We start from the raw sequence: 17,221 nt of genomic DNA, 5'->3' as shown, positions 1-17,221 counted from the left end.
GGGATGGGCTCCCCAAAGGCACCTCTGCTCACACAGTGGGCTGAGGAAGGTCAACGCCCTAGAGTATGTGCCTTATAAATAAAACCTCCTGCTTCTGTCCTTGGAGCTGGGCATCCTGTCATCAGCCCCTTCCTCAACCCCTTCTGTTTTATGTACCCCCATACTGTCCACAGGTGGTATGGAATCAGGGGTGACGCTGGCTGATGTCTGGTGCTACATGTCCCTGTTGGATAACTGGAACCTGGTCTCCAGAATGACTGTCCCTCGCTGTCGCCACAATAGTCTTGTCTATGATGGGAAGATTTACACTCTTGGGGGACTTGGAGTAGCAGGCAACGTGGACCACGTGGAGAGGTAAGGCAGCCACAATCACTGAACCCTAACATCACATCATTCCTCCCTCTACACCCCCAACAACACCTACCTGATACTGATGGCCCATTCCATGTTTATCATACGTAACAAAAGGAAGTGAACACAAAATGCAAGCTCATGAATCACTAAGGACATTTTAACACAAGATGGCGGCCCAAGGTCCAATCACAAAAGGACATGAGAGAGCTTGGCTAGAGTTACACACTAGATGGCAAGTACCAGCCCAGAATCATATTAGAATTCAGGAGCTTAAACCAACATCCCACGTATGGGCCATACCAGTCATTGCACCACTTTGTCCAATCATGTAGAAGCTGCACACATCCTTCCTGCCTCCCCCACACACCAGGTAACTGGTAGTGATACCAGGAAGAGAAACCATCCACCAACTAAGCATTGTAGGAGCATAGTCTGGCCAGCCCTCTAGGGTTCTCCAGAGGAAAACTATAAGCCAACCATCCCAAGATGAGAGGGTAGCTTTCAGTTTGTTACAAGTCCCAGGCTGTCTCCCACCCTACCCCAGCCAGGCTGTTGAAGATGTGGTAAGAGTCAGGCAGAGGCCTGAGAGGCAGAAGCTTGAGCAGGTACTGTCCTGGCATGCAGATTACCAAGAAACTTTCTGCCTGAGCGAGTGAGACTGCTCTTATAAGAGAATGGGTGGGTCACCTCGAAGAAGATGCTCAGAACCTCTGGGAGAGGGCCACCAGTTAGCAGAGCAGAAAGGCTTCAATGTTGCTTCAGCATGTGAGGCTGGCCTGGCCCCAGGCTCTAGCCCCAGTTTCGATCAGTAGTGATCATCTTCACTTTCTCCCCTACCCAGGCCCACACCTTCAGCTGCCACTAGAAAGCACGCTTTGCAGTGTGACATCCTTTCTGCCTGTGAAGCCACACACCACCCTTGATTTGATTTTTTTTTTCTTTCCCTGGGTAGCTAATTGGACACTTGATGAATGTTCCAGCGAGGATGGCTTCAGAGTGAGACAGGTTCTGAATGTTCACTGTGGGCTTTTAACTCCCCCAAGTGGAGCCAGAGATGGCTTGGTAACAACATTTAATTGTCATATTGATGTGATGATACTGAGAAGTCCCTGGGTGATGATGAGCATATTAAAACCGTGCTTGGAACCAGACCAGTCCTAACACTGGGGGGTCTTCAGCATAACCTGCTGCATGTCCAGGTGTGGCCCCAAGCTCCCCTGGAAGCATCGGCTTCCAGTCACTTGTCGCCCAATAATAAACACACGAGCAAGGAGGCATTCGCTATGTAGGAGTCCGCTGAGCTGGATGTCATCTTGCTTTGCCTCTGTCAGCTATTTTTAATCTCCTAAGGTGCTGACTACTCATTTTGCAAAGTTATGCTTGTTGATAAATACAGGGATTTGTTGAAGGATCAAATGCACCGACGATGGAGAGGCAGAGACAATCTCTACTCTTTTCTCTTTCCTTGGGCCCTGAAGCAGTTCTCTGAGGCCCCAGGGGGCTGCCTGTACCGGCCTTCCCCATGGAGCCCAGCCTTCCAGCTGGCTGGAAAATAAATGTCAGCTTGCTCGAGAGTAAGACCACCCGGTGAATGAAAGAGCAGCTGGAGATCCCAGAGAGACCTGAGGGACCCTGAGTGCTCCCATAGCCCATGCAGATCTGTCATCTGTGCCTGTAGGATGGGACAAAGACTGGAAGAGCCCTGGGTGATGCCCATGAGAGGGAGTGGAGGGTGTAGGGGAAGAGGCACCTACTGCTACTTACGGAGCGATCCCCTTTGGGTACATCAGTCTCTGTGCCACATGGCCACAGCGATGAGAATTCAGGGTGACTGGAAGGTCAGTCTAATGGGGATAGACATGAGGGCGCTTTGTTCCCCAGGAAGCACTAATGGTACAAATTGCTATTATATTGATAATGAATGAGATATATCGTGTATTATAATTATATTACATTACTGTGTTACAGGAATAGAGCAAGATTACATAATTATAGATTAAAACAACAGCGCCATAGACAAACCTGTATTATATCATTATATAAATAACTGGGTCTAATATTTTATAGCAATATATTGCAGGAGCTGTGGTTACTGCATAAATGATAGCGGAACGCCTCACTCGGCTGGGTCATTTGCATGTCATTAGCATATCCTTCTCAAGCAGGAAGCTGACAGATTGAGCTGACAGGGAAAGCTCATGGCTTGGCAATCAGCCACCTGGAATAACAAACTCTCAGGAAATTTGTGTTTGGCGGAATGTGTCATTATGCCGAAAGACTGAGGACTAACAGCCACATAATCTTTCTCATCTCCCAGCTCTTTCTGTGGAAGCTCTTTGGCTCACTGCCATATTGGCTTAAAAAAAAAAAAAAAAAAATCTGAACTTCTGACACTGCCCTGAAAAGACACTTACTTCATTGCCTGTTTTCTATATATCATCCATCCACAACTGAATGGCATCAGCCACGGCTGCCCCATAAGACAGTTTGGCTTTCTTGTACCCAAGTTCAGAAGCATATGTCACATGGCATCCCCTCCCCAAACACTCAAGAACCAGGACACAGAGCACATAAAACCTTCTTCCTAGAGTACCTAGCTCTGAGCTAATGATAGCTCTTATCCAAAGGAGGCTCACAGGAAGAACATGGGAACCGTATGCTGTTCATGACTATGTGTTGACTGAACTCCCTGGTGTCACTGTGAGCAAGCTCAGGCCCTTGCTTTGGGTGCAGACACATATGGAGCAGAGATAAGTGAGCGAGTAGGTCACTAGTAAATATTGGGCAGCTGCAGTCAGGCAGGAGCATTGAGGGGCAGCTAGCTCCTCGGAACACTGAACAGAAATGCTGGTGACTAGGGGGATGGTGCTACCCTCCCTTGGCCAGCCCCCTTAGGTCCGCTTCTGCTCATCCCAGCAGCTGTCCCTGCCTTCTTTCCCTCAGTGTGTTTGGACTTCTCCATTCTCTCACATTGCTCCATCATTCCACACTGTATGTGAAGCAGATCTGTTCAGCCCTATTATTCTCTGCCTTCCCTCTGTCCCTGGGACTGATAAGAGAAATCCTAGTATCCTTCAGACTGGTCCTACTATGCACTTGAGAGTCAAGCCTCAACTCAGCCCCAGATGCTGCAAGGTACTCTTGGGTCTGCCCTGTCAGCCATTTCTTCTCAAAAGCAAGCAGCTCTCCTCCCCTCTCTCCTCAGCCATGCACAGGCACTCCTGTGTACCCCACCTCCTGCTTCCCACAGTAAATGGGATTGAGAACTCAAATGTCCCAGGGTGCAGTGTTTACTTTGAATGAAGGTAGCCCTGTAATTTATCTCTAGAACTACACAAAGTAGGTATGGTTGTCCACTTTTGTAAGCTCAGCACTTGGAAGATCTCAGAGGTTACACTCATCCTTTGCTACTTAGACATTACCAGGTCAACCTGGGATACGTGAGTCCCTCAAGAAAAGCAACCAATTTTCTCCTCTCTCTGCTACCTGCAACTGTGCCATCCTTGACTTCCACTCTCTCCTACCGACATGCTCACAACTCCTTTTGCTTTAATTAGCATCTGCTATACCTATCAGAAACCATACAGGACCCAGGAGCCTTTGTCCAACAACTACAAGAAACAGATTCCCATAGGCTGGGGGGGTTCAAGGCTCTTCAGAGTTCCCTGTGGTCCCCAACTGTGTGTTCTCTCTCTTCTAGCCTCTCCCCTTCCTCTCTCTATCACTCTTTCTGGCTCTCTACTCATCCCACCCCATCTCCTCCCTTTCCTTCCCTCCTCATCTCTCTCAATAGGATCTATGTTACCCAGGATGGCCTTGAACTCCTGGGTCAACATCTGAGTGCTGTAACTCAGTCATGTGCCATCTTTTCTTACTTATACCATAAAGTCCCCTTGGTACCCACAGGGGAGTAGTTCCACGATGCCTGTAGACCCACAGCTGCAAGTGCTCAAATCTTCATATAAAACAGCATAGAATCCACATCCAAATACCTGTGCACATCCTGCTGCAGATTCTAGGTGCTTCAAATCACTTCACATACCACTTACAATACCTAATACAATGCAGGTGCTGTGTAAAGAGCTGTTATACTGGACTGCTTTGAGAACAATGGAAAATCTGGACATGTTCAATACAGATACAATGTTTCAGCTTTTTCATATCTGCAACTGATGGCATCTGTGGATACAAAACCATAGATTTGGAGCCTGGCTGTTTAGTTAGCTCTCCTTCAAGCCTCTGGATTTCTTCCTATCTATACAAAAATGTACTCAACACCCCCAAACCATTTAAACAAAACTAGTGTTGTGCCAGAGTTTATTTCCATGGGCTCCGGAGAAGCAGCTGATAACATTTGGAGAACTGTGCAACCCAATTATTATGAAAAATTAGAATTCTGTATTAAAACACAGATAATCCATTCCTCAGAACCCAAGCTTTTTGACTAGCCACCATATTTTCCTGCTTTCTAACTGAGGTCTCACATGACTCTCAGAGCTGCCTGTGGAGAGAGCCTAGACAAAGATAACCACAGCATAGAGGGTCTTCTACCTCACTCCGGAATCCAAATCCTGCTGATATAGTATGTTACCAGGAGGTTTTTCTCACAGAGGTGGCTGGTAAATGCTGATGAGGGAGGATTCTACTTCAAAAAAAAAAAAAAAAAAAAAAAAAGCTCAGAATTCCATGTTCCAGTCTAGGTACTCTGGTCTCTGCCCACATCAGAGCTCAGGTTCCTCAGGAGAAGTCTGTCTGCTGTCTCTGTCTTCATTATGCACACAATGCCTTCTGTAGTTCTCAGTTCACCCACAGCACTGTTGACCTCAGAAACACCTTGATCTGCCTAAGACTCCATGTCTTTTTTTTAAAAGATTTATTTTATTATTATATCTAAGTACACTGTTGCTCTCTTCAGATGCACCAGAAGAGGTCATCAGATCTTATTATGGATGGTTGTGAGCCACCATGTGGTTGCTGGGATTTGAACTCATGACCTCTGGAAGAGCAGTCAGTGCTCTTAACCGCTGAGCCATCTCACCAGCCCAGACTCCACGTCTTAACCCCACCTCCCTTACTTGAGGCCCAAAGATGGTTCTCTGTCCCTCACAGAGCCCATCCTCCCCAGAGCTCAGCCTCAGCCTCAGGGCCACCTATACTCCCCAGGGCACTCCTTAGCTCTCCATTTCCATCTTTGTGTTGGGGACCCCAAAGCTAACTTCGCTGCATCCTTCCTTGTCTGCTGGCTTCCTTCCCAGACCTTTCAAGACAGTGACCTCAAAGTACCTCATGTAGCCCTCTCAGCTGCCACATCCCTGCAGCAAATGTACCTCACTTCTCCTGGGCCCAGTTCTTCACACTCATCATCCTTTGACCCAAGCTTATTACTTACTTCTCACTAAGCTTCCTGGGGGTGACTGGTCTAACTGGTCTCCCAGAGTCAGCACCTCTGCCCTGCAGCCTCAGTGGTCTCTCTCTAGTCTGTTGAGATTGTGTTATTTCCCTGTTTAAACCTTCAGGGCTTCACCACTGTTCAGGACACAAAGCCCTAGTCCTTGAGCTTAGCATTTAATGTTTTCTTACTTACCCAACCTCCAGCTTCTATGAGCTAGGTACCCCTTAAACACCAGTAGGCCACATTTGCCTCTACACCTTCAATGAGTTTCCTGACCCCATTTGTTCATCGATAGCTCATTCACCCCTCTAGATCCAGCCACAGATCAGTCTCCAGAGAGGGCTAGCCCCACCTCTGAGAGGAAGCTGGCTGTCCTACTGTGTGCTTATTGCGCCCCTCTCCCAATCATCATGACACACTATCCTTCACAATTATTGGATTTTACACATCTTCCCCACTGGACCAACACCAACTTGAAAGCAAAAATGTCACTTAGCTCACCCTAGTCTCCCCAAGTGGATACTGGCTGCACCATCACCCCAGAGATGCTCACTATGTAAGCAAGGGCAGGATCTACACAGAGGTTGGTAGGCAGCAAAAGGCCCAGTGCAGCTCAAGAGAAGGCCTTCAGCGCCATTTTGGAGTACCACCTGGAAGTGGCTCAAGCCTGTGTCCCCATCTGAGGACTTAGGCTATGATTGATGCTGAAGGCAGAAATTGATGCTTTCATGGATTTCCCATATGCTGTTGCCCTGGTCTGCAACCCACCTTGCACAAAGACCATCTCTTTCTCCTCTTCACAGGTATGACACTATCACTAACCAATGGGAGGCAGTAGCCCCTCTGCCTAAGGCAGTGCATTCGGCAGCGGCCACTGTGTGTGGTGGCAAGATCTATGTGTTTGGTGGAGTGAATGAGGCAGGCCGAGCAGCGGGTGTCCTTCAGTCCTATGTGCCACAGACTAACACGTGGAGCTTCATTGAGTCCCCAATGATAGGTAAGAATCTGGTATCCCCCCAGTCCAGGCCAGTGGTGCCCTCACAGTCCCATATCTAGGTGTGGGCAGGAGGTAACCACAAAGCCCAGGTGTGACAGGGATGCAGGTACCTAGATAAGGGCAAGCCAGTCAAGGCTCGGGCTGCTCCTGTTCCCCAACCTGTCCTCCAGCAATCAGTGACACACTGCTATTGGAAACACTGCTGGGAAAGAAAGAGGAAGGGCCATCCATCCACAGGCCTTGACCATCTGCTCTGCCATTTTCACAGACAACAAGTATGCACCTGCTGTCACTCTCAACGGCTTTGTGTTCATCCTGGGAGGAGCTTATGCCAGAGCCACCACCATCTATGACCCAGAAAAAGGCAACATCAAGGCGGGGCCGAACATGAATCACTCTCGGCAGTTCTGCAGGTGAAGGGGTTACCCCAGCTGGGGTTCTGGAGGAGGGTACACGGGTAACCACATCGGGAGAAACATGATCACAGGACTCATTACCTCCCCAAACCAATGCAATGGCAAGCCTGGAATGATGGCCCTCCCTCCAGCCTACCCACAGAATGGATGTCAGGGCTAGAATGCGTTATGGAGGCCCTGAGAGCACCTGGGAGAGCATCCTGTGCCAGACGCTGCCCCAGGATCCACACTCTGTGGCTCCATAGGACCTTATCTCACACTGGAAGAGACATGAAAGCTATCCTCCCAGGGACAACTGACACATGTTCTAGAGTCTCATAGGCACACTGACTGGATGGAAGCACACGGAGAAAGAAGGGATGGAATACAGACTGGTTCCTAGGACACTGACCTCAGTTCAGTGAGGAGCGGGTCCTTGCCCTTCTGGCCTCCTCCTTTACTGATCTAAGAGAAACAAAGAGTAAGAAGGGTCCCAGATACCCCACTATTTGTATTTCCATAGCAGGTTCTCCCTGAAGACACCATGTGATCTATGCAGAGGCAATGAGTGAGTTTTTAAGCTATGAATAACAAGGAGCATTCATTGAGTACCTATTGTTTGTATGGCATTACTACAGGAAATAAACCCCTCACTCCTAACATGGTACTACAGCTTGGATAAGTAGCTTCTCTGGCCTGAGGAAGTCTATCTCCTCTGGCAGATTGGAGAACTGAGAGGCTCCTGGTGGAGTTGTGATCCTCAGGCTTCTCCCCTTAGCACCACAGCCACTCGTGATCTGACTGGAGTATTAAGTCAATGATGAAGAGGCCCGTGCTTCACCAGAAACTACAAGGAACAGGAAAGAGTAAATATGAGGGGTGGGTAGAAACTGGGCCTTTTGAGAGAAGCAGGGAAGTAGTTGTCCCTAAAGGAGAAGCATGAACACCCAGGGTAGCAAAGAACTAGAAGAGAACCTGATCGAAGCCTCAGTGTCTGGTGAGAAAGCTAGACATCTGGCTGTGTTCTGTTCAGGGCCTTGGAAAACTTCTGGGTCCATTTTCAAGAACTAGCCAAAAAGAAATGGCCATGAGATGGAATCAAGGAAAACCCTGGGGTTAGAAACATGACTAGATCAACAGTTGAAATGCATTAAGAAGCCAATGCAGGGCTAGAGAGATGAGTTAGTGGACAAGAGCACTTGTTGCTCTTGCAGAGGACCCAGGCTTGACTCCCAGCACCCACATGGTGGCTCACAACTATTTGTAACTCCTGTTTCAGGGGTTCTGATGATCTCTTCTGACTTCTGCAGACACTAGGCATGCATGTTATGCACATACATACATGCAAGGAAAATACATAAAATAAAATTAATTAGCTTAAGAAATGTTTAAAGAAGCACAGAAATAGGAGAACACTGGACCTCTGTGAGAGCCAGCCGGAACAGCATTCTCCAGTCAGTGAGTGTCACTCAGGGGACAGGTCCAGGTAGAGCTATTGGATATCCTGCAGAGCATGCTTAGTCCTTGAGTTATAGGTGGAAGGAGCCTGGGTCACATACACGGAGGAGAAAGGATGGAAGGTAGGACTCTTAGCTCCCTGGGCAGCAACAAAGCTCCTCATCAGAGATCTGCTACTGAGGTAGATCTAACCCCTGTTCTGTTTCTTGGCATTTTGAGTTATGTTCCCAACAGTCAATAGACTCTGTATACACAGTAGGAAAAGAGGCCCAGTAAAGACCCAAAGATGGGCAGAAGCAAGCCCATTCTAGCTGCCCTTAGTTTCTCAGCATTGCTGGGAGAGGAGGCTAATGAAGATGAGAATCTCTCCCCTCAGAATAGCACTGCATGATGTCCTGAGTGTTCCTGTAGGGAAAATGTTCTAGTTGTTGTATAGAGCGTTTCTCTTATGAGCATCACCTGTCAATAAAAAAGCCAATGGCCAATGAGCTGAGACAAGAAAGAGTAGGTGGGACAGTGGCAGGAAGAGAGACGATTCTGGGAAATAGTGAGAGTATCAAAAAAGAGAGAAATTCAAGAGATGCAGGGGAGATGAGCCAAGGAGACAGATGAACTTAGGAAGACGTGAAGAAAGAAGCAGGCTGGGCCTCAAAACAGATGTAAACTAGTAGATGAATGAACTCAGGGAGCTGCTGAGAGAGATGCAGAGATGTGAAGAAAAAAAGCAGGCTGGGTCTCAAGAGAGGTGACCAAGTGCTGGACACAGAATAGTTTAAATAGGTTAAATAAGTTACAAGCTGGTCATGAGCCAAAGCTTATGGCCAATACATTTATTAAAAAATTATTAGTCTCAGAGTCATCATTCCGGGAGCCGAAGCTGAGGGTTTACATTGCTTGTTGTTTATTGGTCCAGGTTAGGGGGCTAAAAAGAACAAGATCCCACATAACCGTGTCCATGGGCCCCGCAACCAGCACCGTGTTGGGATTTGTCTCCAGAACCAATATGGAGATTGAAGGCTTAACTTTCTGCCCCACTTCCCCTCTCTCGCAGTGCTGTGGTGCTCGATGGTAAAATTTATGCAACCGGAGGCATCGTGAGCAGTGAGGGACCAGCCCTGGGCAACATGGAAGCCTACGAGCCCACAACCAACACATGGACCCTCTTACCCCACATGCCCTGTCCCGTGTTCAGACACGGTTGTGTTGTGATAAAGAAGTATATTCAAAGCGGCTGACGTCAGCAGAAAGCCCAAGACAAGTCTATGGGACAAATCCGGTGAGGCGAACACCAGACAACATGGTTATCTTTCAACGCCAACGAGAGGCCCACAAAACACAATCAAGAAACTCACTGCGCTAACATTTCGAATATTCTCTACATTGAATGTAGAAAATCATCCTCGCCTTTTGGGTGAAGCTGGGCACAGTGCTCCGGGCAGCAGGAACCTGGAACGCACGGAGCCCGGGCTCGCTGGCCAGCCGAGGCACTTGCTCTGAACAGAGGGCGCTCGCTCTGCCCGGTGCAATAGTTTCACATATTTTTCAACTGGGAGAGAAGCTGTTTTTTTCCTTCTTGCAGAGCAAGCTTGATCCCTAAACCACCATAGATCAGTTATTCTGTGACAATTTGGGGCATCACGCTCTTTTGGAATAAGGTCAAAGTGTCCTTATCACTTTGATTCCTACCTTTGTTTTTTGGGGTTTTTGGTTTCTTTTTTTTTTCTTTTTAAACCTATCTACACTTTCAAGTGGCCGAGAGAAAAGGGAGGGATGGAACTGCGCAGCACCAAGGCCTCAGAGGGGGGCTGGTTGCCACCAGACAGGATAGAGGGCCAGCACCATGTGTAGAACCAGGGCCGGCAGCCGCAGGGGTCGCTGGGAAGAGCCGCCTGTCCTTCATGGGTTTTTTTCTACCATGTTTTTGCTGCAAAAGGACATGGTGGGTATGCTAGCTTTCTCTTAGCCAGTATGAATTATTTAGATTTCCAAGGCATTTTCTTGATACACAAAAGGCTATTTTTAAGTACCGAGAGAAGGAGGCCACAAGAGGGACAACGCCGTGGGACTTCCCAAAGCTCTTTGTAGGTAGTGCCAGAGGTAGGGCCCTTGCTCTCATTTTTCTATGTGCAGAATAGAGGATCTCTCCTGAGGTGGGCCATGCCCCCCACTTTATTTTTGGAAAAAGTTAACTCCCAGACAGTCCTGGAAGACCATGCCTTGCGGAGGCATTGTCAGAGGGAAGGGTCTATTCTAGAAGAACATGGTTCTGGCTTCTGACACCAGTTCAGCTCCCTCCATGAGGTAAAGCTGTCGACCCAGGCCCCGGGAAAGGGACTGAGGGAAGGAGGGAGAAGAAATGTCTACAAAGCACAGGAGACTATTTTTGATATTTATAGCTATATATTCAAGGCACCTGCCACGAGAGCTCTCAGGATGGGGACAGCCTTCTTAGACGAGCCATGACAGCCACGGCCTGAGAGGCACAAGCAGAAACACTCTTCTTGTTGCCTTGCTGCATAGTAACCTGAGAAAAGGGAAGCCAAGAGAGGTCCCAACGAGGCTCAAAAGAGAAAGGCCTTCCCATTAGTCCTTAGACCCTCAAACCTCACCGGGTCATCAGTTTCCATTCCAGGGCAGGAAGAAGGCCGCCACCACCGTGCTGTTTAGTTGAAGTTAGTACCAAATACACACCATTTTGCTACCTGGAAAGTCAGCTTGCCATCACTTCATGACAAGAACCATTGACAGAGAAAGAGACACTACACGCTTTCCATCATTCAGTATTGGATGACCCAAAATTCCAGTCCTAACGACGGGCATCAGTGTCTAGCATCATAAGTGTGGCTCCCACTTGACAAGATACCGAGCTTCGTTATGCAGTTTTTAATATTATTTATTATTTTAAAAAAAGTAATAAGCACAAAACTACATACATTGTATGTCATTTAAAGTATTTATGTCAAACAGGGTGCAAGTGTGAACCCAAGGACTGGAGCACAAATTTCTAACTGCCTGGGGCAGGGCGAATGTGAGCATTGGTGTGTGTCTGCCTCCAAGGGAGGTGTTAGTGGTCAACAAGACTCCGCGGATGACACTGAAATTCCGTTTCTCTCCTCATCTATCACACTGGAGCAAAACTGGCTATTTCTGTGAATGATATAAAACAGGGTTCTCTGTAATGGTATTGTATATAGTATATGTTTATTGTTAAGTTGTTATATTATAATAAATATATTTATAGATCTAGACCCGGAAGCCAATGCCATGTCTTTGTGTGCCATTGTCTTTGCCTCAGTGACACAACAGTCCTGTTCTTCCTCTTGGTCATCAAGAGTGTGTGTCCTCCTACGGATGTCTGTGTAGGTTTTGATGATTTGAGAGGGCTCTTTTGCAAGGGGACAGAGACAGAGGAACAGTGACCTCCAATAAGGAACAGCTGAGAGTCAAGAGCTGACTTAGAGATACCATGGAGTTGGCGCAGCCTGTTCCCTTAGCTCCCATGTTCTTCTTATCACAGCATCTGAAAGCTCCACAGCTCACTTTTACCCCCTTCACTTCTGTTGAGGAGGGCAGGGGGGCTTTTTTTTTATTTTCTCAATTCATCAGCCTGGAGCTACAAGACACTTCCTCCAGGGAGAAAATCAAGTGTGATTTCCACGCTAAGACCCAGGCAGGGTGGCCTCCCTGCTTCCTCAGTTGTGTCTAAAGGGTTCTCTAGCCTCTCACACAGACCCACTTTGCCATGCCCAGGACACCCAGGCAAATGCCAAAGTCAGAAAGGAAGTTTAGGAAGAGAGGGTAGATTTTCCAGCATAGCCATCCACACAAAGCCTCCATGTTCTAGATCCCCAAATCTTACCAAGACCTGATGTCTCCTGGAAAGCAAAAACTTAGTAAGGGGAACAGGAGGTGAGTGGAGGGGTTCTCCTGAAAACTTGGTTGAAACCTTGGGATGAGAAGACCATACTCCTGACAAATCAATATCTTCCTAGGAACAGCCGTCCTGCCAGGAAGGACAGAGACTGTCTAGAAGAAGCCAATCATGAAGAGGAAGGTGATAACCTGTGATCTAAGCAGTCCATCAGCTCCACTTTTAACTATTTCATTTGTTTAAATGAAGGAATGTGTTCTTGTGATCCATGAAGAGTCTCTGTGTTTTATACCTAACTCTGCATGGTAAAGAGATTCTATTGTATAGACAGATGAGTCCACTGGAGTAGGAGACCCACCATGAGAACTGTCAAGGCACAACTGCCTGATCTAACAGAGCTGATGAGAAGACAGTGCACATTGTATACATAGGTTTTTTTTTTATTTTATTTTAAAGAACCTCAAAATAAGAGTGCAATCAGGAGAAGTATCTCCTGTGTGATAAACAGTCTCTTCATTAAAGAAACCAGGTAATATAATTGGAAAATGTTAGTTAAGAAGAAATAGGCATTAGACCTAAAAGAAAAATAAGTAAATAAAAGGTGCTGGCAAATGTAATCCAAAAGTAAAAAACAAAGTTCAACACTAAAATTTGACAGTGAATCAGGGACCCCCTCATAGCTACTGAATAAGTTAGCTCCCTAAACCATGAGGGGAAGCTGTGCTGAGTAGGAGTGTGAGATTCTGACGTAGTCCTGAGGGCTCTGCAGATGGTCAGACAGCAAGTCAGCAGGCATCCTGTATCCTGAGCTGGAGGAGCACTGAGAAATCACTTCTAGACAGCCATAAGGAAATGGCATGAACTCTGGGAAATACAATGCCAACTATCCTATCACAATGGCATGTGAGAGTGACCAGTACTTGTCTGTCGACACTAATGATGCGCTGACCACTATGCTAAGCTCTCAAAGCCCTGGATCCTCAAGATTCAGGTACAAAAGACAAAAGACACATATACACACAAAAAGAAAATTCATATGTGTACAAGATTGTAGCTTAAGATATGCAGCTATTGTGGAAGATGTATATGCCTGTGTATAAATGTACATAGAAGAAACCTCCTTCACAAGACTGCCTAGAGATGCTTAGCTCTAACTACTCCAAGACCAGGGTCCTTCTTCCCCAAGCTACCTCAAAAATCCTTATGTCTATACAAAATGACCAAGTGTACAGTCCTGTCATTGTACTCATGGGATTGCAAGCATTTATTATTTCCTCTTTTCAAGAATTTATATAATTATAAGTAATTATATAATTACTTCTGTAATAAAAAAGGTAGATATGCTATGCATATGGGTTTCTTTTTTCTTTTTTTTTGCAGTGCTAGGGAATCATATCCAGAGTTGCATGTTAAGCCACTGAACTACATCCTCAATCCCTGGACATGTGCTTTTAATGACAGAAAATAATGTTTCCCTGAATTTCAGTCTAAGTCTGTGTGTGTTTTGTGTGTGTGTGTGTGTGTGTGTGTGTGTTGACCACCATAAGCAGTAAGGAAATCAGAAAGGATTCAAAATAAAGTATCTGAGAAAATTATAAGAAAATAGGTTGTCAAACATACATTACCAAGATTCTGTGAAGGTCTTTACTTTGTCTTCCTCCTCCTCTTCCTCCTCCTTCTCATTTTCTTACTCTTCCTCCAGGATTGGAGACTAGGAGACTAGACAATCTTCACACATGCTAAGTACTCTAGAACTGCATCTCTCTCTCTCTCTCTCTCTCTCTCTCTCTCTCTCTCTCTCTCTCTCTCTCTCTCTCTCTCTCCTTTTTATTTTGAGACATGTCTTATTACATTGACAAGACTAGCCTTGAATTTAAAATCCTCCTGCCTCAACCTCCCGAGTGCAGTTCTAGGACTACAACACGAGGCCAGCATGTGAAGGACATTAGAGCACAGTAAGATGCTCACATGGCATGAAACATCCCCTTTGCATTTTTACCTGCCTCAGCAGCATAGGGTAGCATCCCCACACTCAATGAAGGGAATAATCAGCATATAGGACTTCTGAGGAAATGAGTGGAATGGGAACTTAGTCTTGACACAGTTCTGCAGAGGCTTCTCAGGTAAGCCCACCAGGCTCAGAGACTTCAACAAGTCTAGGGCTGGAGAGATAGCTCAGCAGGTAAGAGCACCGACTGCTCTTCCGAAGGTCATGAATTCAAATCCCAGCAACCACATGGTGGATTACAACCACCCGTAATGAGATCTGATGCCCTCTTCTGGTGCATCTGAAGACAGTTACAGTGTCCATATCCAGGGCCAGCTCAGTGACTTGAGAACCCTTGCTAAGCATATGACTTCCAAGGCAGCCCTTGCTTAGCTCTTGATTCCATGACCAAGTCTCCTTCCTTTCATTGACCTGTATTTAAATTCAAAAGTGTTCACAGCAATTCTAGCATTTCATTAAAATACCACATTAAAACACAAAGACATTCTATTTCATACATGTCTTGACATGAATATTTGTGTGAGCAGACAAAGTTACAGACAACCCTAACATAAAATCTGGGGACTGGGTGGATGAAAGCTTTCTAATAATCTTTTTTGTTGTTGTTGTTGTTTTTTGTTTGTTTGTTTCTGAGAACAACTAAGTTCAATCAATGTGGAAAACAGCACAGCAACATTGGTCTGCAATGAAGATTTAACTGTGTGATAGGCAATTGCTTTCTTTTAAATATAATCCATTAAACACCTTTAATGATGTATGATAAACTACAAAGCTACCAGACAAACTGAGCTGATGCTCCCTTTTAAATGCATGAAAGAGTTTCAAATTCCTTACTACAAATAACCTTTATTTCAGTGACATACCAAGTGTAATGTTATACAGTCCTCTTTTTAATTTTTTTTAAGGGCAGGTCTTTATACATCCCAGCCTGCCCTCAAAACTACTATGTAGCCAAAGCTGGTCTTGAATTTCCAGTCTCCCTGCCGCCACCATCTAAATAGTGGGATTATAGGAACCTGCTACCAAGTCAAGCTCTTAACATTTATTAAAATTCTAAAACCAAAAAGTAATTAATGTTCAAAACTTTCTCAGGGAACCCTAAGCTATAAACAAAGTAACTATGCAGTGTTTAAAAACACTAGAATCTCGTGCTGAACTTAATTTTAATTTTTGCCACAATGAGAACGTTGGAAAAGGCCCCACTGAACACTCATGTGCTTTGATGGAGCTCAGAGTTTCTCAGGACTGTTTTCTTCTCTGTGGCTTTTGGATTCCAACCATACACAATTTCAGAGCGATGGTTATTGATTTATCATTGCTTGAGGAATTAGGAGCTCAGGACATTTTATAATTTAGGTCAAATATATTAATACCTCACTGGACCTCTCTTTCATTATTATCTGACTCAGATACATCTATGAAATCATAACCCCACACTTGGGTGTAGCCCATTCTGACCTCTAACTTTTTACACAGTCAAGGGTGAGGGTGATCTCGAACTTCTGACTCTTCCAGTTTAGCTCTGAGTCCTGGGGTCACCAGCATGTGCCAGGGTTTGGTGCCTGCTACCCACAGCTACACCCCCAGCCTCTGTATTCCCTCTTTAGGCCATAATGTTCAGTTCTTGGTGCTTACCAATGGCTCCCAGTTTTGCAGCCATACCTTGAGTTCACGTGTCTCAAAAAAGCATCCCTCCTCTTGACAATTCCCTCTACCTTCTAACACCCAAGTCCTTCCAACAGATCCAAAAGACAAACTACAGTCCTGACAATCTATGCCCCAGCCTCTTCTGAGGTTAGAGAGCTGCAGGGCATGGGGGACCATGTTTGCATTGATGCCTCATGTGCCCCATCCTTTCCTGTTTACATCCCCATGTCTACCCTGAACCAACACTTCTACCCTATGTGTCTCCCAGCTCACCATGCCTGCAGCAGCAAAGCTTATCTATCTTATCATCAGACTGAGGCAGGGTAGCAGGAGGGGGTGGGTAGGGCTGGGAAGATCGGATCTGAGTTTGAATCTCCAGCATCCACCTAAAACAACCAAAACCACCATGGATTAACTAGGAAGACCTGTGACCCCAGCACTGAGGAACAGAATTCTGTACCTCCTAACTCAGTCTCTGGGGCAGCCAGAACCCCAGAAGAAAAGCTCTCAGTAGGCTGTCCAGACTCAATGTCAGGTGAGTTCCAGGAATGAATTCATCTCCTATAACAGCAGTGTCCATAAGAGAGACTGAGTATTCTCTACAGGACCGCACAAAATGCCGAGCTGTACCTGTGAAGAACTGGCCAGAATCAAGTGGACAGCTCCAGGTCTAAACTCCAGTGCTGACTACCACCAGGTCCCTCTGGCTGTGCACGTGGCTGTGCTTCACAGTTCCCATAAGCCCTGCAGCTTATGATGACACATGTATTGTCTTATGGGTCTGGACATTGTTAGTCTGAATTGGGGTCTGGGAGCTAAGACAAGGTATACTAATACCTACAGTCCTCCTGGAGGCTGTAGGGAGATTCTAACTTTCCTATGTCCATGTAATAAGTCTCACTGAGGTTATATCAGACCCCCCCCCAAAAAAACTTATATAATCTTCCCATCTCATGTTAATCCTGTCTTCAATTTACCATGTAAGGTAACTTATAGGGAGCAATTTCAGCTTACCAAAGGGATAGAACATAAAAGTACTAATGAGCTACTGACTGAAATGTGACTTTGACAATGGAAATCTAGGTATAGTGAAAGACCC

General features: G+C 46.1%; 1 protein-coding gene across 4 annotated transcripts in view; it reads left to right on the top strand.

Moving 5' to 3' along the window:
* The window catches only part of Klhl29 (kelch like family member 29), a 302,932-nt gene extending 291,081 nt beyond the window's left edge, over positions 1-11,851 (top strand). For all 4 annotated transcript variants that reach the window (XM_031357487.1, XM_031357486.1, XM_031357485.1 and 1 more), the window contains 4 exons: positions 174-354; positions 6,550-6,743; positions 7,012-7,156; positions 9,648-11,851. In XM_031357487.1, coding sequence (XP_031213347.1) covers positions 174-354; positions 6,550-6,743; positions 7,012-7,156; positions 9,648-9,831 — 704 coding nt within the window. In that variant the 3' untranslated portion in view covers positions 9,832-11,851. The remainder of the gene's footprint in view (positions 1-173; positions 355-6,549; positions 6,744-7,011; positions 7,157-9,647) is intronic.
* The last annotated feature ends 5,370 nt before the right edge of the window (positions 11,852-17,221 follow it).

This window comes from Mastomys coucha, unplaced genomic scaffold, assembly GCF_008632895.1.
Source record: "Mastomys coucha isolate ucsf_1 unplaced genomic scaffold, UCSF_Mcou_1 pScaffold6, whole genome shotgun sequence".
Classification (NCBI taxonomy): Eukaryota; Metazoa; Chordata; class Mammalia; order Rodentia; family Muridae; genus Mastomys; species Mastomys coucha.
Note: the sequence above shows the minus strand (reverse complement) of the source record. Positions and strands in the feature narration are given on the sequence as shown.